This window comes from Cotesia typhae, unplaced genomic scaffold, assembly GCF_013202065.1.
Source record: "Cotesia typhae breed Kobodo isofemale line unplaced genomic scaffold, CoteBio_Ctyphae contig_48, whole genome shotgun sequence".
Classification (NCBI taxonomy): domain Eukaryota; kingdom Metazoa; phylum Arthropoda; class Insecta; order Hymenoptera; family Braconidae; genus Cotesia; species Cotesia typhae.
The window spans coordinates 8162979-8187338 of record NW_027423756.1 but is presented as its reverse complement, the minus strand read 5'-3'; the positions used below and the strand labels follow the sequence as shown (position 1 = coordinate 8187338).

The 24360-nt window shown below is 30.9% G+C and overlaps 2 protein-coding genes across 8 annotated transcripts in view; one reads left to right on the top strand and one right to left on the bottom strand.

Moving 5' to 3' along the window:
- The window catches only part of LOC141529864 (neo-calmodulin), a 73742-nt gene that overhangs the window by 9534 nt on the left and 39848 nt on the right, over positions 1 to 24360 (bottom strand). For 3 of the 4 annotated variants that reach the window (XM_074246587.1, XM_074246585.1, XM_074246586.1), the window contains 2 exons: positions 8777 to 9019; positions 2030 to 2063 (listed from right to left, as the gene is read on the bottom strand). In XM_074246587.1, coding sequence (XP_074102688.1) covers positions 2030 to 2063; positions 8777 to 9019 — 277 coding nt within the window. Of the gene's footprint in view, positions 1 to 2029; positions 2064 to 4085; positions 4992 to 8776; positions 9020 to 24360 lie in introns of those variants that run through there. The other variant, XM_074246588.1, reaches the window with a different exon arrangement.
- Tpnciib (troponin C type IIb) lies at positions 2702 to 23989 on the top strand. 4 transcript variants are annotated; one of them, XM_074246593.1, is made up of 5 exons: positions 15175 to 15272; positions 16488 to 16506; positions 17599 to 17742; positions 20246 to 20497; positions 23687 to 23989. In XM_074246593.1, exons 1-5 carry the CDS (start codon positions 15258 to 15260, stop codon positions 23713 to 23715), a joined length of 459 nt encoding a protein of 152 aa, XP_074102694.1. In that variant the 5' UTR covers positions 15175 to 15257; the 3' UTR covers positions 23716 to 23989. The 4 variants fall into 4 exon arrangements, with proteins under 4 accessions (XP_074102696.1, XP_074102695.1, XP_074102694.1 ...); XM_074246595.1 differs by lacking the exons at positions 15175 to 15272; positions 16488 to 16506; positions 17599 to 17742 and adding an exon at positions 2702 to 2856 and having other exon boundaries at positions 23687 to 23980; XM_074246594.1 differs by lacking the exons at positions 15175 to 15272; positions 16488 to 16506; positions 17599 to 17742 and adding an exon at positions 2957 to 3906 and having other exon boundaries at positions 23687 to 23987.

Below are 24360 nucleotides of genomic sequence, written 5' to 3'. Positions count from 1 at the left end.
TTTGGCGGCAACCGACCAAAGTACATTATTATAAATGTATGTACATGAATTGGATGGTGAAAACGCACAAGCACATGGATGACAAATAAACGATCAGTGAATAAGTTAACTTGCTGGCAGCATTTATATATTATATATCTTTTGGACACTCACTAATGCCGAGAGTTTAGAACACCCCTATACTATCATTCCGTTGACTATTAATCATTTTTTTCGACGGGGATATGTGCCCATGTATGATATCGGTGTAAAAAATAATATTTGTGTGCGTTGTGTGGTTGAAAAGTGTTTTATATATGAAAATATCCATATACGAGTAAGAATGCGCTCTGCAAGCTAGTGGGCAGATGGCCAGAATTCTCAACACTGGTCTATATCATACTGTACCACACCTACTCCTCACTTCTCATAACTATCGCTATACCGATACTCGATATTATAAATCTCGATTTTAAAACCCCCAAGTGGGTTTTCGTGTTTCTATCCAGCACTGTGTTTTAGTCCTCAATACACTTGTAACTGGGAATTATTCTGGGACACACCAGTACTCGTATCAATACTTTTTTTTTTTTACATATTTCATAGATGCTCGTAACTATAGCTCTCATATATGGATAAGTTTTTGTACTTCTATTGTATAAAAGGTGATGTAAAGTTATCGAAAATTAGATTGTACTCTTTCTACTTTTTATTCCTGCGAATGTATATTTTTACGTACCCTATTATTCGTTGTTAGCTTCAGTAGATCTTTTTATAGTGAAAAATTATTTAAAATAGCCGTTTAATGGATAAATTTAAATCGCATTTGACTTAAAAAATTTTATTATATTTAAAATTACCAAATAAATTTGAATAATTATTCAGTTTGATATTTCTATTGCATTTTTATTAAAATTTTTTTTGCCGTAACTGAAAACAATATTTTTACATTATTATTATTAAAATTTTTATATTCATTATTATCTTCAACTGTATGAATAATTGTAACTTTTAATCGTGATAATTTTTATTTTTAAAAATTCTCTTCATTGTATCCAATCTTATACGGAGCTTAAAGACTCCCTCGAGAATTTATCCAAGCCAGAGAATTATATGTATAGATGTATGTATATATATATAACCCACGAAATACTATTACTCTTACTCCTAACAGCGTAACGGGTGCGAGCGATGCGGAAATCTAATGGGAATCGAAATCGAGTCGATCTGGCCTCGTGAATTCTCATGTATAGTTCCTTATAAATTTACAGCCTAGAGTGCACAAGAAAAGTTTAATCAACACTGCACAATATAATAGCACTTATTCAATAAAAAAGATATAAGTCACATAGATTTCTCTACCTCGAAATTTAATTGTTCTCGCATGATTTATTAACTATTTAATTCAACTAACCAACTTTATTCATCGAACTTTTTAATTTAATTTGAAATTCTACATACTCTGCATTGGACAGTTTTGATACATTTCATTTATTAATTATTATTATCATTATAATATTTTTTTTTGTACATTCACGCGAAAGGGAATTTACGTTCATGCTCCAAATAAAATTCTCAACTGTCCTAGCAATTAAAACTTTTTTAGTAACTCTGCTCACATATTTCTATGAAAAAATACCGAACACTTTAATAAAATGTAAACTTTGCAGTTCTTCGCATGACCTAGTCAAAAGATCATGTATACATATTTACGTATGCAAATGACCTACTAGGTGAGGAAATACACACACACGCACACATTTACAAAATATGTGTATCTACATTAAATTATGTTCATGATTATCATTATATATCAAAATTCATGTTTAATGTATAACTTTGCAAATTAACAGTTTCAAACAATTACGTTGTACTCAGAAAATTATTTCTTGATGACTCAATTTATTAATTAGGCAAAATTTCAAAACAATTGCTTTGTATAACTAAATGAATTAAAATCGAGGCACAATATTTTATTAATTAAAAATTTTAGCTTCAATTTTTCTGTTAAGCATAATTTAATGAATTTAAAGACATCAAATAATCTTACCAGCAACTTGATCCTCCGTGAGCCCATATTCCGACTGAAAAATAGAAACTTTGATGAATTATTTCTATAGAACAACTTTTCTATAATAATAGTAAATTATATATGAATTCAAAGAAGAAATCATATACTCTTAGTTTAAAATTGTAAAATGAAGGGGAACTTATTATATTAAATTGAGAGTTTGACAATCAATTTGATTAGTAAGCCAGTGTAATTTACGAAAGTAATACAAATCGTTTATCCTGGTAATACTGGAGACCATTATCGTGTAATCATGCAAACGTTAAGTAAATAGATTTCAGAGTGAAGGCTAAATCTTGTTAATCCGTTTGATAGCAATGTTGGATATCACATTATAGATTGTATCAGTAGAGTAGGATACGGTATAGTATATGTATAATAGAGAGTAAGCTTAGAGATCAAGAATAAGAGGGAAAGATGTGACAGCAAGATCAGACGGTGAGAAGAGTGAGAGGTGAGAGGAAGAGAAACTTTGGCCGATTGCCGAAAGCTTACGCTAAAAACTTGTCTCGTCTTGTACACGAAAATCCACGTGTTATATATGTGTAGTGTGGTCGGATGAGAGGTCATTTCCCGTATTATTAGTAATGTATGTCACGGTAGACGACGATCATCACAACCGGTATATACTCTGCTCTATGGTAACGGATGTCCGTCGCCACGTAATTGGCTCGTTAAAAGTTTCTTGCTCGAATTAAAATTCACCCTATGCATGATAACACACTCGCGTTAATTCTTTAAAGTCTTCATTAGTACAATGAACATTCACATATTTAGTGTACTGTTTGAAAAGACTGTCTATTTTGGTATGTAAACAGGAATTTTAATTAAAATTTACTTTTCTACCGTTTTGGATTTAAAGGAGTGTAGGGAAGTATTTTTTATTTGTACTTTAAAAATAAAATCAGTGGATGGCTCGGTAGTTTGCAACATCGCGAAAACCATTCATTAACACATTCGAGTTTTAAAGCTTGACAATTATCCAATTTCCAATAAACTATTCGACTGAAATGATGAATGTGTCTAAAAAAAAAAAAAAAAAAAAAAAAATCAAACAAAAGAATAAATGAGCCACAAAAAACTAGAGAAAAAAATTGTCATTTCTATGCAAATATATAAAGAGGAGCTCGTTGAATTTTATTTGTATGAGCGACATAATCATAATTTTACGACAGTAGAGTTGAGATTTCTTTCTAGTCAGCCTTCAATTTTATTGCCAATACTTTAAAAAATTTTGATATAGTACGAGCACACGAGTGTAAGCAGATGAAAAGAAAATGAAAACAAAATTACTAGAAAGACGAGCACATGTTCTGCGACTTGGTGTTTATAAACGATGACACAGCTGTATCTAATGTTATCTATTTTGATATTAGTCAGCAATAAAAACTTGAGGTTTTCAGTCGGTATATTCGCGGTTATAACTTATAACTCAATATTTCGAAATTTGCTGATGCAAGGTCGATTGCAAATTGGCTCGTTATTTGTACATTTTGCAAAACATTTAAACTATTCGTCAAATTTTTTTCCGAACTTCGTTTTTTGTCAAATATTCTGCTGCACAATAACCTAATTCATCATTTAAAAAAAAAAAAAAAAAAAAAAAAAAAAAAAATTATTCGTTACTTTCATAGTTTTAAACACAAAAATTAAAAAAATTCATTCGTGCTTCAAAGTCACTAAGGCAGAGATAAATATTTTTGTTTACTCATTTTTAATACACACACGTACGCATTTATATGCACTCGCATGAACGGACTGCTATTTCAATATCCAATTCAACTGAAATTAAAACGCAGTTATAATGTTAACTCGAATGTTTATTTTACCATTTACTGAAATATTAATATCACAAGGTAATTTTATTATTTAAAAATAATGACAAAAAACACATAAGTACCAAACCATAGGATTTTTTATTAGTCACACTTGGCACAGTACCAGCGAGTACAAGCAATGAAAACGTTTTAGCCAATTTCAGAGCTTAATTATCGATGTGTAATAATTAAATTGAATCAATAGACCGAAAACTTACACTGATTTGCCGTATTTGGGGATCTATCGAGCTAGTTAGTCTGCGGAGTCTTCCGTACTCAGATGTATATTTCTTTTCTGTATCAGCCATTGCGTTTAGAAGTCAATTATTCGATTTGTGTATCACTCAATCACAAATAAAAACGTAAACAACACTTCTAATGAACTGAACTAGTACAAAACGTAGAGCGGTAGAATAAAAGAACAAATAAATAAGTAGATGTAATAACAATTAAATTTTTATCTAGACTCAGTAATCTCAAAGCAAACACTTGAAATTTAAATATTTAGCTTAACGTTAGCACGTTGTAAAGTTTGCTCCAACACACAATACAAGTAGTTTGATGTTACGAGAAGAGCGCACTCATTGATCAGTAGCCAGTGTATAGAGGAGTTTACTCAACAAATTTGTTAATCTACTAGTATAGTGAGATAAAATGAAATATGTATATATATTTTACAGTTTAACTTTGTCGATAGTGAAATTGCTGCGGAATTTAAAGGAAATGGCGTAACGTTATATTACGATAGTTGGCTATAACTAATACTCGTCGACGCGCTTTTATTCGGTATCCTCAACTTCACTTATATTATGTACGCTGTGTAGTATAGAGAGAAGATAGTCCGCTACATTTATTACTGGCACGTCCCAGCTATACAAGTATATGGTATATATAATAGCGTATAAGCTATAAGCATCAGTATATAGAGCAGTTCTCTGCCAGAATTCCCGGATTCCCCGACTTTACTTATGTTTGTTAGGAACAAACTTTTAGTTTGATTTTTGTCACCATTCTTTGGCTCTCACTCGTACACTGGATTAACTAACAATATGTAATCATTAAATAAATCAATAAAATTAATTAACGTGGTTAATTATAAATAATCGATTGACGGAGCATTATTATTTTGAGTAATTGATAATTATTTAATTTCAAATAATCGGTGTGGATAATATAGCAGAAAACATAAAGCTCAGCTTGTTATAAAGTTTTGAAAAAAAAAGATAAAATTTTTCCCGAAGAAACATCGGTTGTTAGTTGTAGTCGTGGGTGAATTCGCGATTGTGACTGACTTGAAAGGAACACGATGATATTTCCTCTTGTCGAGTGTAACCTTCGACCGTTTTTAAACCTCTGTACCTCTGACGATTGGTTGTTGGCTCGTGTCTCTTTTGTGTTGTTGTGTCGCGCCAGTACGCATTGGTGGACCCATTCTGCCTCTATGCTTTATTTTGTTTTTATTTTCTCAGTCTCTTTCTCATACAGGAAATAACACAGTCTGCCAAGATATGTGTTTTGAGATAGAACTTGCGATCTATCTGTCTATCTATTAAATATATTTCAAGGGCTTAGAAGCTTGTCTACTGCCTACTCGCTCCAATGCTGTACTAATATAACATCCAGTTTTATTTGTTCTATTTATTTTTATTTTGACTAGAATCAAAAATTTTTAAAGCTACTGAAAAAAAGCTTTTACATTTCATGAAAAATACATGGAATTTTTTTACAAAACGAATTGAGTGAAAGAATATTTTATTTTAGAGTGTTTTTGGCCATTAACAATTTTATCTTTAAAGAATTTGAATATTACATGAGAATTTTTTTTAAACTCATTTTTTATCAATTATTTTCTTCTAGTAAATGTCTAGTATTTCTTTAAAATTAGTTGTTGGGAATAATTACAAGAAGTACATTCCATAAAAGATATAAATTAGGTTTATTAGCCATAGAGATGTTTATTTTACAGCGTGGGTACTATACATGAATAATTAAATTGTTAGAGAGTAGAGTCCTGGTAATTTAGTTATCTGCACTTTAGTCAGCTGTCAAGTTTTAACAGTTACTCAAGTATTGTACGACTCGTATACACTGAACATTAAAACAATATTGGCGAGGGCATTTACATGCAAGCGATGACCTAAAGTATTACTAGAATACACACTAAGAACTGGAAATGGTAGAACAGTGAGATTAGATACCGCTGGGCTCCAGGTGCTAAAGAACTATTGATTGATCATTCCTGCAGCAGTACAAGTGGGTCACATTCAAACCGTTTTATTCGCTACCAGTACCACTCACTGCTACCGAATAAAAAAGCTAAAGCTTCTAGTTGAGTCTTTCCTTCTTACGTGTTTTTGTAAGCAGAACATTTCGAATTCAAGTTTAAATTTATCAAGTTATGTAATTTGCAATAAATTATGGTATCTTGTAAATTTTATTTGGTACTCAATATTCCACGTGAATAGAGACTAGTTAGGTTTCGAGGGTATTTTTGTTACGTGCTTCGCCGAATTCTCGCCGTATAAATTAAAATAAAGTTTAAAATTTAATAAAAAAAAAATAAATAACAATAATGATGATAATAATAATACTTGAAAAAATATAAAAGCTTTAGACCTCAATGTAGATGAAGATATTTTAGTTATTTTTTCTCTTTGGTCGACTCAGCTCATGGTTTACATTCACATATTTTTTTCTGTACCTAATAGCATATATATGCTTACCTTTGATGTTAAAAATGTCATTGCGACCTTGAAATAATTTTTTTAATAGCAAAGTTTTGAATAATTCACTTTTTTCCAATTAAACTCAAATTAACAGACGGCTGTATTTTTTCTCAATAATTCAACTTTCAGACGGGTAATTTATTAATCGTTTTATAAAAAATGGAAATAAATTTTTGGCCTTGACTTATTTTTAAATATATTTTTTCGACACAAATAAAAAAATTATTGACCTCTAATATTTTATAAAATAAATCAAAGACACTTACAATATTTACGTATATTTTATGTACAAATAAATAAATCTCAGAAAAGTTTACGAGTAGAGATATTTAAAAAAAGAAATTGTGACAGGAAAAACTGAACTTCCCATGGTCGTTATCGACCACTTTATTGACGTCACGATAAATGAGGGTTTTCCCTTACCGTTCGATTTTTGACAAGTAGTTCAGACTTGTCACCGGGCGTGCAAATCGAAAGTCCCCACTGCTGTCCCCAAAAACGAAGCGGGGTTGACAATAGGAAAGTTCGAGAACTCGGAGTGAAGGGTTATAAAAGAGCCGACAAAAGAAACATCGAGGCTTTTTGAGTCAGGCCCTGGAACAAGTAACGCTTTTTGAGCCAGCCCTTGGAACAAGTAACACCTTTTGAGCCAGGCTTTTGAGCCAGTGACGCTTTGAGACAGTGAGGCTTTTGGCAAAACAGTGAGTCAGTGTAGTGCTGTGTAATAAATTCTGTCATCGAGATTCAGGACCATCAAGAAGGAAGTCAATCTACGATCCGGAATTGGGAACCCATTACTTGGAGCCGGAAAGATTATTCGAGACGAGAGAGAGAGACCAACCAGCCGCTGATTTCGCCCGTTTCCACCAGGACTTCACTCAACGTTTGGAGAGTTGTAAAAGTTAAGTCAGGTATTATTATTACAATTATTTCAGGCCAAGCTTGAATTTGAAAATTGAGAGGCCGAATTAACTGTAATAAAATTTGTCAATTAATGATCGCTATTGTCTCAGATGTCACTTTTAATTTAGTAGATTCTTTTATAAGTAAATTATTCATCAACGTCATTTATTAGTTATTACAAGTCCTTTAGTTATGGGAAATTATTTAAGTAAAATTATCTTGGTAAAAATTGAAATAGTAGAAGCATTTGTGTAATTTAGATAGTCAAGGTCATTTTGGAATATATGTAGTTTGAATATTTAATAAGGCTTGTTAAATTTGTAGAATTTGAAATTTGAAATTTTGTAAAATTAATTCTAGGCCGTTGGGCTAAATTTAATTAATTTAGTAAATTTAGTGAATTAATCTATTGAGAAAATTGTTAATGAATTTAGCTGAGAAATTTTGGTAATGAATTAAATTAGCGAATTTGGCATTGGGTATTAAAGAAATGTTGAGCGTAAAATTCAAGGAATTCAGATAATTAGTAATTCGGATAAAGTGGATATTAAGTTAGCGTCCGGTGGACGATTTTGTATGCAATTAGTGAGTTATTTAGAAACGTTGTATAGACGCCCGAGTCGGGGGTACAACGGATTAAGTTAGGAAACCGCTGCGTAGACGCCCGAGTCGGGGGCGCAGTCGGGAATAGGTTTTAATCGGTATTCCGTCAGGTTGACGAGGTAATTAATTGGTATTTTATGGTATTCCGTCAGGTTGACGAGGGAAAATTTAGGTTTTAAGGTATTCCGTCGGAGTGACGAGGTTTGAATAAATTGGCAAGGGCCAACGTAGGTGAGAGGTTCTCACAATTAAGTTAGTTATAAGAAAATTGTTAAGTTTGTAAATTGATTGAATAAATCACTTTAATTGTTATAAATAATTTTTTTCTCAGTTTTATTTACACAGCCTTTCTCGGACTTCTCACGACCCTGTCTTTTCCCTCTCATGCTTCCCCGGTTTCTGGGACACCGTGTCTAAAATCCCAGTGGCGCCCTTTCTAAAGAGGAAAGGGGTAGCTAACTGGACCTGGGCTAAACCCCCCGGTTACAAAATTTTTTTACGTCATTAGTGCATGTGAGAAGATGATTATAATTTTTAAAAGTACAAAAGGCACGTAGTAGCTTAAGGGAAGTTTATTTTCATTAAAAAAATTTTTTTTTGATGAATTGCAAACTTCTAAACGAGGGTTTAAGTGTTTTAAAATTTTTGAATAAAAAAAAAAAATAGTGGCGACTTACCAAATTGATGGTGACAATCAAATCGTACTGTTGTCGTTGTCCCTTCTTTTTATTTTTCCCGGTCTTAACACAAGCCGCTTTTGGTGTTACTTTAACTTGTCCCTTTTGTGCGCTTGGTTTCTGAGCCGGCTTACCGGATCCTTTTGCGGCCGCACCCTTCTGTCCTCCGGTTAAGGGTGCTTTTTGCCCACTGGTTCCTTTTTGATTAACGTGTCCGGTTCCGTCAGCTGGTTTATTGCGAGCCTGAAAAAATTTAAATGCATTCTTTACCATCCAATTTAAGTCCACCTTTCATCTAAGATCAAGAGCTTTTACTCTTTCTTTAAATATTCATAGAAGAATTTCAAATTCTCAAACAAAAACAAAGTGATTAACTCTTAAAATTAAATAATAAGGATTTTTGTGTTGCAATATTTCGAGCTTTTGATTGGGATCAAGGCAAAGTTGATGGGAGTGAAAAGTTCAGTAAGAAAAAAATGGGAATGTGAAATAAGATTTCGCGAATGCTTTATGTATGGTAGTACTTGTTAGAAGTATACAGAGTTAAATATATAAATATATAAAACTCTGGAAAAGAAAAGCGACTCTCTGGCGCTCGAGAAGCGTCAGTGAATTCTGAAGAAACTGGGACACCCGACGATCGAAACTTGCAGAGAGCTACGGGCTTTCCTGAAAGTTACCACCGAACGGAGAATAGGTTGCAAGTCCAAATACAGTATACTTATAGCGTACCTCTGTATACTATCTTTCTCAGTGAGAGAGCCGAAGAATTTTGTGTGAAGAAACGTTTGTTTGTTTACTTATTTTCGTATTGTAATGTATTTTCCGATAAATCATGATGAAACTGTTTGTTCAGCACTCAAAAAGCAGCCCTTTATAAATTCAAATGCACCGTCATATATTATAGGTCTAATATATATGTATTTTTAATACATTTTAGTTATGATACATCCTTCACTACAAAGCATTGAAGAAATATAATATTGCTGTTCATTGTTCTCAGATAACAAACCGGTAATTTATTATTACTTTATTACATTGATACTATTTTCTATACATATTTATATTTATCAGTATTTTATTTTATTTATATTAAATTTAAAACGTGACGTTGTAATAAATTTCGTCTCAAGAAAATGACTACAAAGTATACTCATGAATCTTGCTTCCAGTCATAATACTCATACTTGGAAGAGTCTTACTCGTACTAGCGTATCCACTAACACGCGAAAGCTAAAGTAAGGCCTGGCTGAGGATGATTAATCCGATTTACGGGGGATGCAATTTAAAAGCTAGTCATCTTTAGGCGGAGTATTAAAAATGAAAAAAAGCATAATAAGCTTTAAAAGTTACAGTCCTGAAATTTCGTAATCAAAACTTTTGTTAATGTATCATCATCTTGTGTCATCTATGTATAAATAGACTATAGAATATTTCATACTAATCAAGATAAAGATGAATGTTATTAATATTTTACAATAAGATATAAAGATTTGAAATTTCAGAAAATATCCAATCAAAGTTCTATAAATTATTCGTAATATCTGTGACAAAAACAAATCTGCTGAAATTTTACCAGTTACATAAATCACTCAATTTGTTTGAAAGCGATTTATCGTTATTTTTCGCATTGAGACAACCTATCATACAGATATATTATACATCAATACGCCAGTATTGACATGCACGTACACATTTGAACAATTTTAAAATTTTTATCTTGTATGTGAAGTTTTAAAAGTTTTAAATTTTATATTTAAAAACTTGGGATCCACTTTTGTGCATTTACTGTATTCACCCTCGGAAATTTGTAATTTTTCATTCAAAGCGTAGTGTGTGACCTAGATGAAAGGTTTTAAAATGAAAAATCGACTTACATCGACCTGAATTTACCCGCGAAATCACACAAATGCCACTCAATTTGAAAGTAAAAAGTCGTTTTAATAATATTTGTTACTGTCATTATTTTTATTATTATTATTTTTTATACAAAATGAATGATGAACATATAATAGCTCGGCGTTCTATGCTATCAGCATCTAATAGTGAACAATAAGCAAAATTTTTTTTTTCCATTGCTTGTTGGTTTCACTTTATTTTTCCAATATCAATATCAATGGCTTACAAGTTGCCTTCTATTCTAGCTTCATTTATTGTTTCAGTTTACGTTCCATTTTTTTTTTTTTTTTTTCCAAAGCATTTTAATAGCTTCAATATGAAAAACTTGTTCTATTCATTTTATTTTTTTAAATAACTCCATAAAATTTTATTTTAATTTCAATGTTTTGGTTTGATGCAACACGAAAGTACATTTCAACAATATTGTTATTATTATTATTTATCTTACATCCAAGTGTTGACATTTGGTTTGACGCTGTCAATAATAACCTCGAAAATTTCAATAAGCGTAAAAGTTTCATCAGCCGTATTCAAAAATTAATTACAACTCAATTAAAAAAAAAAAAAAAAAAAAAAAAAAACCTTCATCACATTGAATCCATTTCCACGTTAAACCTCAATGCTCATTCTTTTTAATTAAACTTTAAAAAAAGGATAATGAAAATCTGAAAATAATAACGAGTTACTGAAAAGTTATTCATCAACGTCTTATTACATATTGTGTTATTTTTACGACGTATAATTAGAACTGATATCTAAAAATAAACATAACACATGGATGAAATTATTTTCTCATCCGTATTTTTTTTGACCTAGCGTGGGCGGTATGTGATAATTATCGTGACTATTTGAATCTTACATTACAATTTGAAAATTAAAATTTAATTTTAGAGTTATAATTATAAAAATACCTTTAAGTTCCAGTATTATTTTTATATTTTTAGTTTCATTTGAAATTCATTTCCACAGAGAATTTCCTTGTTAACAAAGTTATTTAACAGAAAAATAAGTGAAAGAACAATTCTTTTTATGTTTTTCCAATTAATCTTTCGTCAGTTTATTTTCCATTATTCTTCTTCTAGTCATTGATGGAAAAAAAAATCTTATTAATGTAATAGCTTAAGAATTTCTAACAAAATAGCATTCATGTATCTGGGTTCACTTAGATTAAAAATATCAATCGATAAAACGAAAATACTTGATAAAAAATGCGATCAATTTACTTATTTTTCATTTTCAATGTAAAAATAAAATTTATATCTTTTGTTCTTCGAAACGAAGCTTTCCCGAACAGAAAAAAAAACTTCTTTTTTTTTCGTTGAATTTATTTAAAGTTGAATTCTTTCCTCTCAACGTTACATATGTGGATTAACTTATCTTTTTTTTTAAATATTAATCCGTGACAACATTTTGATTACATTTACACATATGTATCAGTTTGAATATCTTTTACCATCAAAACATTGTTGCCGCGTCACATTTTTATCTTATTGTGAAGTTCGACATCAACCTAAGTTATTGACATTATAGCTCAAATATTGATTATTTATAATCTTTGTAGAGATAATTATTTCACGTTTGTGGCCCATCACCTGCTAGAACATTTATTTTTTATTCATTTTACTCATTCACGATCTAACTTTTCATCTTATTCTTGTGTCTCCATATAAATAATAACAAAACTTACAATTGACATTGAGTACTTCCTGTAGTACTTATTCACCCAGAAGGATTCATTCCTATTACCGTAGTAACTGAGTCGTTCTTTTAATGTTTAAGTGTATTTGTACCACTCAAAGGGATTGTATTGTATTATATCTACTCCTCCTCGTAAAAGTGCTTTGAAAAATTTATAGCGCTCTAATTAAACTTAAAATAACCTGTCGTCATAACTTTTCCATCTCCAATAGAATTAATTTACCACGTACTACAATTTAATTTGTCGATAATAGCCTTTCACTGGTCTTTCGCCCGAGAAACGTCTAAAAAATGAAATCAAAAATAATAGTTAAGCTGTAGAACAAAATAAATATTCTGGTCTCAAGTAGTCAGCTGAAGTGTATGACAGAATAGTAGATGTTATACAATATATGAATACGTAATAGTGCTACTAATTCATTTTGTGGAGTATATTTTCTGAAAGCCGGTGAACTAGTCGACAGCAGAATGAGCCAGCTACGTGAAGACTCTCCGTGCTCTGGTGTACTTCATCAATGTTACATTAATCAGTCGCGATCTGTTATAAGTATATGAGTACATGAGTATATATATATATATATATATATATATATATATATATATATATATATATATACCGTGACACTGGTAATTTTAGAGCCCAGCGTTTGCTATTTTACGAGTAAAGACTTCATAAAATATATTCACGAATAAATTATTAAGACTTTGTTAAGTTTGTGGTGTGCATTGAACAAGTACTCATTTGTTCATTATTAACAATAGCACATGAATAACAAACCGAATAGAATAAAACAAACATTAATATTAACCCGTGACAGATGTGAATGTTACTCAGAATTATTTGAACAAATATTATCGTAATTAATATATTAGACTCCCTCCATAAGGTCACGCCCGATAGTTGATTTTTCGGTTTTATAGAGACATTATAAACACGAATAAGAGGATCTCGAGGGACCTGATGATGCTCTCATTTTACTATGAGATGGTTGCCCCAAGACACTTGATCAATGTTCCATTAATCAGCCTCAGCTGAGGTACCAGTTACCAGAGCACATGGCAATTTAATACATACTCCTTCAGCTACTGCTTTTACTCTATACTTATATATTTACAGATTTGTGTGTGTGTGTGTGTGTCCCAGCATCCACTCATTTTTCTCGTTACTTGCTATTAGTATTAGTTGGTACATGTATTTACGTAAGCGGGTGGTCGATGTTTTTCCCGAGAGATAACTACCAACAATTTGCAATGTACTCCCTTGATAATTATGACTGTAGTCATAATTGTGGAGGAGTTAACGTGTTCATTTAATTTAATAAAGGTTAATTTTTATTTTATTTACCGATATTGTTATGGTTTAATTATTTTATTAATTTTTTCTGTCTGGTGGAAAATTTTTAAAATAAATTCCAACATGTGAGACGAAAATTTGATAACGAAAGAGAAGAAACTATGGTTGAAATAAATAAAATATTTACTCAGACGAGTGTAACAAAAAGCAACATAAATAGAGTCGTAACACGTTTATGAATTTACACTTTCAATGGTTTTTTATAATATTTTATTGCGTCGGTGGACATAACTTTTAGAATCTGACGTGTAGTGTCGACAGTGTTAGTTAAGCTTATACAGCGGAGGAACATAATGCAGCCCGAGAAGATTCCAGTGTGGTTTAAAATAAGCTAAAAGTACTGTATATCGTCCATGAAAGTTCTTAGCGTTTCTTTGGTAAACTATAAACACGCACATAACACCATTCTCAGTGTATGAGTGGATGTGAGAAAAATATACTCGAGATTTTTAAATTTCCGAGACCGAAACGACGGTAAAAATACCTTAACATGTATACGTCTGAATGTAGAAATATAAATACACGGTGTATACATTTTTTAGTATTGTATGATATTTTTCCGTCCGAGCTATCATAACATGAATTTTTAAACTACCAAACGACCAACTATTCCGTACGTTATTCGGTACGCTTCACTGACATGCGATACACTCTAGTAATAAATGAGAAATACGTAGCATTGCTGTTGGATGAATTTTAATATCTATTATAAAAGTTTGTTGTAAATAAAATTTAAAAGATAAAAATTTTAAAAATGATTTAGTTGTCGTACCCATGCCAAACAATTTTCACTGCTGCCCAATTTTCACTTCAGAGAAAAAATATAACTGTCGACCATTCTTTAAACCGGAAGTTATACTATTCTCGAGAAACAGGAAAAAAAAGACACAATCTATATGCATGTATAATGATAATAATCGTTGGTATGAAACTGTAGCAATGACATAGAAAATGTTTTGAAAAAAGCTTATTTTAAAATCACCGAAAATTTGAAAAGATGTGTGTTAGAACTCGAAAAATTTTCAAGCTAAGTCGTGACGATCAGCTGAGTAATAAAAGATAGAGAAATAAATTCTGTATAATCCGGGCAATCTGAGATTTAGTTTTTGATAGTGAAGCTATAATCTTTTATTCAAACTTTTAGAGTAGAGATAGCCGGGTTATATCGATTTCAAAGAATAAAATATCATCTCAGAGACTGAATAATTTCTCTGAATGCAGTAGAGCTAATCTAAATGGTGTTTTAGGATTGATGATATTTAGTGTATTGTAAAAATTAATCAATGTAAAAATATTATCATACTCGCGATGGTATTATCTCATATTAATATGTGTACACTTATATTTGAGAATACGGGAGGGGGAAGAAGATGAAAGAAGAAGAAGAAAAAGCCATGGAGGTGGAAAAGTATTTCCGGGATAGTTATAAAAGTTATTCTGTGAGTTTTGGCTTCAGTTTGTGTGGGAGACACTCATTGGAAGTTTGCTTGTTATGATAGACGTGTTTTTCTAGAAAAAAGTAAAAAGAAAATGTCCGGAAAAATGGTTAGTTGTCAGATTGTTTTTTTTTTTTTTATTGGATTAACGAGTGCTGATTAAATATTTTTTACCGCGAGAAAATTCTTCAACGTTTTTTAAAAGATATATTATAAATATTGAATAATTCATAGAAATTAATTCTTATCTCAAGGATTTCAATTAGAAAAAAATGTATCAAGAATAATATTTATTAAATGTTTAATCGTGTGAAATTGCCTGTAGAAATTTTTTTCTTCTTTATAATACTATTGGCATTTCACCCTAGAGCAAAAATAAAATCAATATTGTATTATAAACCGCTAATTGAATTTCTCGGTAAATTAATATTAATATTATTTTCCAAAAGGACACCTTCTGATTTTGTAAGGGATTTTTATTAAATTTTTTCCTTCATTCATGAAAATAATTTTCATTTTTTTAAATATTTTCTTATCTTGTTCATGGTTTTGAATTGAATTTATTCTTCGCTGACGTTATTTTCAGTTTTATTTTTTGTTGAAAAATATATTATATACTTGAGAGACGTAATAGTATTTACAGAGAAAAACCTGTTAGTTCTTGTTAAAAATTGAAATGCACAATGTAATCGGCTTAAGCTTAAAAACTTTTTAATTAACAATAATAACGTAACTAAATTTTCAAACAGAGGATTTTTCGTGACGGTATAGCTTTGCATACTATTTAATATTAATAAATAATGATGCTTTGATAATCAAATGAAAGCTGATTAATACCGAAGATAAATTATTTATTAATGCTTCAATGAAAATATATATTCGTAGATAAAGCAGTTAATTAAAGCTATTCAAATAACAAATTAATTAGTATTTATCATTTTCAAACGAGCACATAAAATAAAACATATTAAATAAATTACTCATGAAGCTGACAACTCACTTTTTTATCTCTTGTCACATCGCTACCAAATTTCAATCTTTTGCTCTCCTGTCAATCTATCTCAGCCCGTATACGAACCGTAGAATTGTATACATGTGTGTATGAGCACATAAAATCTTGAACGATAAAAGCCACCTTAATTCAATTTCATTGGGCTCGTTTGTTTTTCATCGATCTAACTGAACATTGATGTTCGTGTGTGCCTCAGTTTTTCAATTTCCAATTAAATAACTCTTAGATTTCTTTCAACTGTAAACGTTTCTATCGTTCAATCGAAAACTCTATAATATCCTAACTTATTTTATATTTCTTAATATGTTTCAGGATGATGAACAAGTACAAAGTAAGAACGTTTTTTTTCTATGCTTCTGAGTTGAAATAGTGAATTTACATTGAATTTATTGAACTTTAATATAAAAATGATTAAAGATTACAATTTTATATTAAGTGACAATCTGAGCGGTAAAATGTTTTAATTAAACGTCAAGTCATCTTCAGTTATAAGAATTGAAATCGATTAATAATATTATTTATAACATTCTTAGTAAATTTTACATATTCTTAAATTATTACAGTTTCAATATAAGTTCATTAAGTTCTTTGAGCGTAATGTCAATTTATTATTTCGATTTGATATTATTTCAAAATTAACATTTTTTTTTTCTAAACCAAAAATTCATTTATACTTTTTTAATTTTTATTATTAACAGTACATTTATTGAATATTTGCATTAAATCGCTCTTTGTTGTTATTAATACTTTTAATCAATTAATTGTAATAAATATGTTAATTCTATACTGTCGCATCGTAACTATGTCAACAACTATCATCTGCTATGGGGAGATAATATTCGTTGGAATATATATTTAGGTCAGCTAACATATTTATTTATAAATTAAAATAAATATAGCAATAACAATGATGTACATAATAGGTAAATTTTCTATGCAGATAATAAATTAATAATTGTAAAAATTTATCTTTTATTTATAAGGAATTTTTTTTAATTAATGAAAATTCACCTAATACATGGAAAGAATAACATTATTTTAAAGTAGAATATATGTAGGATTATATTAATTTTTTGTGCATTAATTTTAAATAGCATTTCTGCAGATGCCGATTTGGCATAGTTTCCTAATCCTCTCTTAAAAAAATAAATGCCAATGAGTGTGAATGTCTATGGATACATTTGGCACTACCGCGATACGAATTTTTCAACACGCGGGGGTTATGAAATTGCCATCTCAAGTATTTTAAAAATCAAATTGGTTTTTTTGTACCAAGAAATAATATTTAATCAATGGAACAAGAATGACGTTTGCCAACACTTAATGCCAATGCTTTGCTTTCTTCTTCTTTGATATTTTTTGCACTTGAGAATAATGTCTTGCAAGCAAAGTAACCTAATTTATCCTTTCAATCCAATCTCAGTGTTAAAAAGAGCTTTTTCGATGTTCGACTCAACAAAGTCTGGAAAAATCGACAAAGAAAAAGTGAGAACCATTTTGAATACACTGAGTCACACTTTCGATGATCAAGAGCTCGAGTTACTTTTGAAACAAGAAGACGTTGATGGTAAGTTAACTTTTACATCGTGAAGGGATATCACGTAATGTTAATTTAACATCTATTCTTATCTACAATGAGAAACTAAAATTAATTTCATACAATGGGATTACTTAAGAAGTTAAGATAGAAAAATCATTGTTAGTTTCATTGTAATTCTTATCCTTTAGAAAAAATTTTAATTTTCAATTTTATAAATTATTTTAATGTTAATAATTTTTCACAGTGTAACTACATAAATTTTAAATAGTGATTAGGTCGATTTATACGGATAATAGAAAACTCTATTATGAATCTTACTTTTAAGTCGATATATTGATCTACAATGTACAATAATAGTAAATAATAAAGTGCTTAAATATGATCAATGATAGTTATAATTACTTTTAATAATTTAGTAGTTTAACAATTTATCAATTTTTCTTTCACATCGAAATCTCAGGTAATCATGATAATAACTTTTAATAGGTTCATTAAATTTAATTAAAGACAAATATAATAATCAAATAAAGCCTTGGCTAACTTATGAAACTTGAATATGCAATATTTAAATAAAATAGATCAATAGTATGTAAAGACAGATGTGCTCTACAACTATGTAATACAAACATCATTCGTTTGCTGTATATGGTAATAGATTTTGTATCTCAACAACCGGCTGTGCCACTATCTACAACATATATGCAAATACACACACTTGTTCCCCTCCCACCTACATACTCACATACTCACACACCTCAAAAACGTTTACTCGACAAACCTATAAAGCTCTGAAGATTATGCGCAGATTGCAAATACGCTATGCAGCTAAGCTACACTGATAAACACAAGTGTGTAAATGAGATAAACTTTACATCCTGGGTAAAATTGTAACCCAGATTGTATAACGATCCCATATATAACGACTCGATATTCTCCATCATGTATCATATATCCACTCATTATTTCACCCGTCATTAATCAAAATCTATTTCTTTTTCTTCCAAGCTTGGATAATGATGTTCTCGATATTAGGTTCCCATTGTAATTATTTTTGTTGAAGTTTATATTGATATAAAAAAAGTTTTAACATTTTGGTCAGTAATTCTAAAAATAAAAAATATCGTATTTTAATTCTTATTCTGGCTAACCGCGGAGATTGTTTCGTTTTTGCGATATAACTCCCGATTAAAAAGCCACCGAGTTAAGCTCTTCGGGGGTATTTTGACACCGCAAAATTTTCATTGTAACTCGTCGCGCGGGGTTTTGTTCCACCCGGTGTGTGAACAATATATCACAAATGGAAGAGAGAGGGATTGAAGAGAGAGCGAGAACAATTTTTGAGCAGAATTGGCATGAGGGTTCAGAGGTTGAGGGTCAGGGTTGGTTTCGGCGTAGGAAGTTGATACCCACACTCAGTTTGGGCAATTTGAAAGACGTGCTCCAATGAATCTGCGACATGGCGTAACGAAGGTATTAGTGAGTGTGTAAGCCTGTGCTACTTGGCCTGGTATACAAATGACGGCGGATCGGATACTAAGTGAGGGAGAGAATGAGCAATAAAGTTTAGCAGACGAGTGAGAAAACCGAGCAGAGACAAGAGGGAGAGTTTAGCAAGGAAAGCAAACGTGGTGGAGATTCTTGTTAGCCACACGGTGTCGTACATTCTACACAAGAGTGAACAGACAATGTTGGCGTTTAACTCTCGTGTAATGGCTGAACCTGGCATCACAGTATACCGTATAGGATACTTGTATATATACGTACACATATATATATATATATATATATATATATATATATATATATATATTACAGAGTTGTAACACCGCCAGCATCTAAATTAGTCGTTGCTTTCCAGCAGCAGTGTACGAAATAGTGACAATGGTCACCCAACTACACTATATATATATATATCATTACGTACTATATAGTTTTATTGTTAGAAGGGCATATAGGATGTACGTGATACCACCATGATACGACTACTGACAAGACGTATGAGCCTTAACTTGATAGATATTGTTATTATTATGATTATTATTATTATTTTTATTGTTGTTTTTGTTATTTTTGTTATTATTCAAAGCTCGTAGTTGTTATCAACGTTTAATCAATGCAGGTGTAGGAGTTGATTCAGATTTAATCTCTGCATAGCATCCAACTTCACACTCAGTGTAGGTATCGACCGAACTATTCTCTGCTTCTCTGCTACTTTCTGTTATAGCTCATTCGCTGACTCACTCACTTACTCATCAACTTCCCTTCATCTGCCGCATTTTGAATAGATATCAGACTTCAATGACACCAACGTTGATAAATAGCTTGAGTGATTTAACATCACAGAAACTTTGCCCAAATAAATCTATATCTAATAATTAAACTATCTTATCCAAATTTAAAATTATAAACTATCGATTTATTTACGAATTACTTATTTTTTTATAAACAATAAATTCAATAAGAAAATTGGAAAAAAAATTCTGTATTTATATTATTCAAAAATCTAATTTTAATTATGTTTAATTTGCAGGCAATGGAGTGCTTAACTTTGACTCGTTTTATCGAGTGGCGACTCATTTCCAAGAAGATGATGACGATGAAGCGCTTCAAAAAGAATTAAAGGAAGCATTCCGTCTCTACGACAAAGAGGGCAACGGATATATCCCAACAAGTTCATTGCGTGAAATCCTGGCTGCTTTGGACGATCAAATTACACCGGATCAAATGGACGGAATGATTGGTGAAATTGATACCGATGGATCAGGAACCGTTGACTTTGATGGTAAGCAAACCCCTTTGAGCGGACCCCTATTGTTCAGTAATTAATCAACGGGCAAATAAACCAGAGTTGTTTACTTGTGTCTTTATAACATTCTCATTATTTCGTGCATTTCCTTTAATTCCGATTGCTGTTCTCAGATACAAATTTTGTATCGAGTGTTCAATTCTAGATGATAGGTTTTACACACTTTCTATCTCATTTTAAATTACTGTGAAGATTTCATAATACAATTTAAAGAATGAGTTGGTTATAGATACATGTATGCCTATACTTATACTGACACTAGACTGTGAGAATAACGTTGAATTAAATTTCTTGTGGCAAACAAACCTCCATTACGTCAACCGCGAGTTTCCCCTTGGCATAATGAGTAGGTTAAGATTTTAATTGCACTAAAAGCTCAAAGCTTCTATAATTCATTTATTTTTTTCCGTATACATGCTCTGTTATGTAAATATAAATAATTCATTATAATTTTTGCAACGTGTTTTAATAATCCGTGACACAATTTTAATACTGAGATTTTTTTTTCGTCTAATAAATAATTTAAAGATTTAAGTAAACGCTCAAGTTATTAAAATATTAAATAAACTCAAGAGCACTTTCGTTAAAAATTAAAAATTCTTGTTATCTTAAATAAGATTTAATATGAACCGTCTTAAAAAGTCACTTAAGTTAGCTGACTATGCATCTGAACAATTTTAAGCCGAGTATATCTATAATCTTGGTAGACAATTAAATTTTAAATGTACAATTTTCTTCCCAATTATCTTCATTCCTCAATTATTCTACTACCACTCGTATTTCTCGCTATTATAGAATTGTAATAACAATAATAATAATAATAATAATAATAATAATAATAATAATAATAATAATAATAATAATAATAATAATAATAATAATAATAATAATAATAATAATAATAATAATAATAATAATAATAATAATAATAATAATAATAATAATAATAATAATAATAATAATAATAATAATAATAATAATAATAATAATAATAATAATAATAATAATAATAATAATAATAATAATAATAATAATAATAATAATAATAATAATAATAATAATAATAATAATAATAATAATAATAATAATAATAATAATAATAATAATAATAATAATAATAATAATAATAATAATAATAATAATAATAATAATAATAATAATAATAATAATAATAATAATAATAATAATAATAATAATAATAATAATAATAATAATAATAATAATAATAATAATAATAATAATAATAATAATAATAATAATAATAATAATAATAATAATAATAATAATAATAATAATAATAATAATAATAATAATAATAATAATAATAATAATAATAATAATAATAATAATAATAATAATAATAATAATAATAATAATAATAATAATAATAATAATAATAAGTTGTATAGCGCTGATAAAGATCATCTACAAGCGGCCCTCAACATCGTAGCAGAGTACACACGAGATGTCGGAATGTCTTTTGGGTTGGACAAGTGTGCGGTCGTACATCTGGCGAGGGGTAAGTGCTCTGATACTGGTGATGATGTCGAATTAGTGGATGGGAGCGTCTTAAGCCAATTAGACGCCGGGGAGTTGTATAGATATCTAGGAATGGAAGAGCACCGCATGCATGCGGTCTCTGAAGTCCGAACAACTCTCCAGAGCGAGTATGTTAGGAGACTCCGGAAAATTTGGTCCTCCGAACTTTCCGGCAAAAACAAAGTCTCAGCTACTAACATGCTCGCTGTCCCAGTCTTACTATACTCTTTCGGTGTCCTGAAATGGACCCGAAAGGATTTACGAGATCTCGACATCAAAACCCGTAAGATCATTAATATGAATCGGAGCATGCACCCCAATTCATCAGTCGCCAGATTATACCTCTCCCGGTCCATCGGTGGGAGAGGTTTGCAGAGTTTGGAGCGGCTTCACGACCGTTTGGTCCTGGGTTTAACTCACGAAGTTGTCAATTTCACTGCAGACGAGGATGACTTTCTTATGCAAATTGTACATAAACATGAAAATGCGCATAAGGGGTCATTCTTGTATAAGGCAGCAATATATGCGGCAAGAACCCTTGGTCTTGGAGAAATAAACGCTCTTATGGAACTCCGAAAGGAGGAATTTAAGAGCGTCATCAGGAACGCCGAGGAAAAACTACTCCTTGGCGAACTGATGGACAAGTCCATGCACAGCGTGTTCTTTAAACACGTGCGTGATCATGGCTTGTCCATCCAGCTGACGTTTTCCTTCTTAAAGTCAGCGGGCCTGATGTCCGAGACTGAAGGGTTCATATTTGCCTGCCAAGATGGTGTCATTAACACTCTTGAGTACCGTAGCAAGGTGCTCCAGGTGCAGCTTCCGGACACGTCCTGTAGGAGGTGTAGACAACATCCGGAGACGCTTATGCACCTTTTGTCGGCATGTCCAGTGCTGGCGAGAGGTGCATATATCCAGCGTCACAATGCTGCCCTGAGAGTACTGTACTACTATCTTCGTCATTGCTACGGTATTGACGTGACACCAGTGCTGCCTTATTTGCCAGGAGATATTCCCCAGGTTGTTGAGAATGACAGTTGCAAAATTTATTGGAACATGCCATTTGCAACAACCCGGCGGATAGATCACAACAAACCTGATATTGTGCTCTTCGACAAGGCCACTCGTGACATTTATGTCATTGAGTTCTCGGCCCCGGCTGAATACAACATCTCAGCCAAAGAAGAGCACAAAAGACAAATATATCAGGATCTCCTGTTTGAAATTGGCAAACTTTACCCAGGTTACCGTGTCAAGCTTGTCGTCCTGATTGTTGGCGTCCTAGGAGGGATGAAACAGTCTTTTGTATCCTCACTTGCCAAAGTTCCAGCTTGCTCATCAAAAGCTGAGTTCTTGGCAGTTAGGATGCAGAAGGCTGTTTTACTTGGTTCTCTCCGTCTCTTAAGGGAAATGACTTTGGCCTGCTGTGATCACTAACCGCCTTGTTGTGCGGAGTGGTCCAGCAGTAACGGATGGAGCTCAGGCTGGGCCCTCGGAGAATCGGACTCCGGGGATAACCCCCCTGAGCATTTAATAACAAAATAATAATAATAATAATAATAATAATAATAAAATGCAAATTACTAGGGCAAAAAGTAGAAGTTTTATTTTTTTTTCTTTTTTCAGAATTTATGGAAATGATGACTGGAGACTAAAAATATGCAAGTTTCACAATGAAAAACAAAAAGCGTATAATAAAATTATAAATTATACAATACCCAGCCCGTTGAGAAATAGTTTAATACAAAAAAAAAAAAAAAAAAAAAAAAAAACATTTTTTTCTCTTCGTACAGAAGAATTAAACTTATAAATTATTAAAAATAAAAAATAAATACAAAAAGAAGAGAGAAGAATCAAAGTGTGATTTATAATGAAATAATATAAAATAATTTTCATTTAATAAAATCCCATGAATCCTGTGATCCTGACGTAAGTAATGCTCCATAATTATAATTTTTTATTACACCCTCAAGGAATGACTTTTATTTTATTTTAAAGATTATTATGCATACAAATTTCCTCCTTCAAATATTTTTTGTCCTCATTATAAAATTTATGAATTGCGAACGATAGCTTTTGAAAGAGTAGAGCAAATAATTTTATAAAATATAATAGAAAAGATTAGAAATAGATACTGGCGAAAATTGAAAAGCGGAAGATTTTAATCACGTAGGTAGCTCATTTTGAAAAGGTTTTGTGCAGGTCGTATGCTTTTTCTCATTCTCTTGACGTTGAGATTAATGGATTTTGCACGAAATACCAGAGTAAGAGGATGCTTGAGGCGTCTTTTTTTTTTTTAT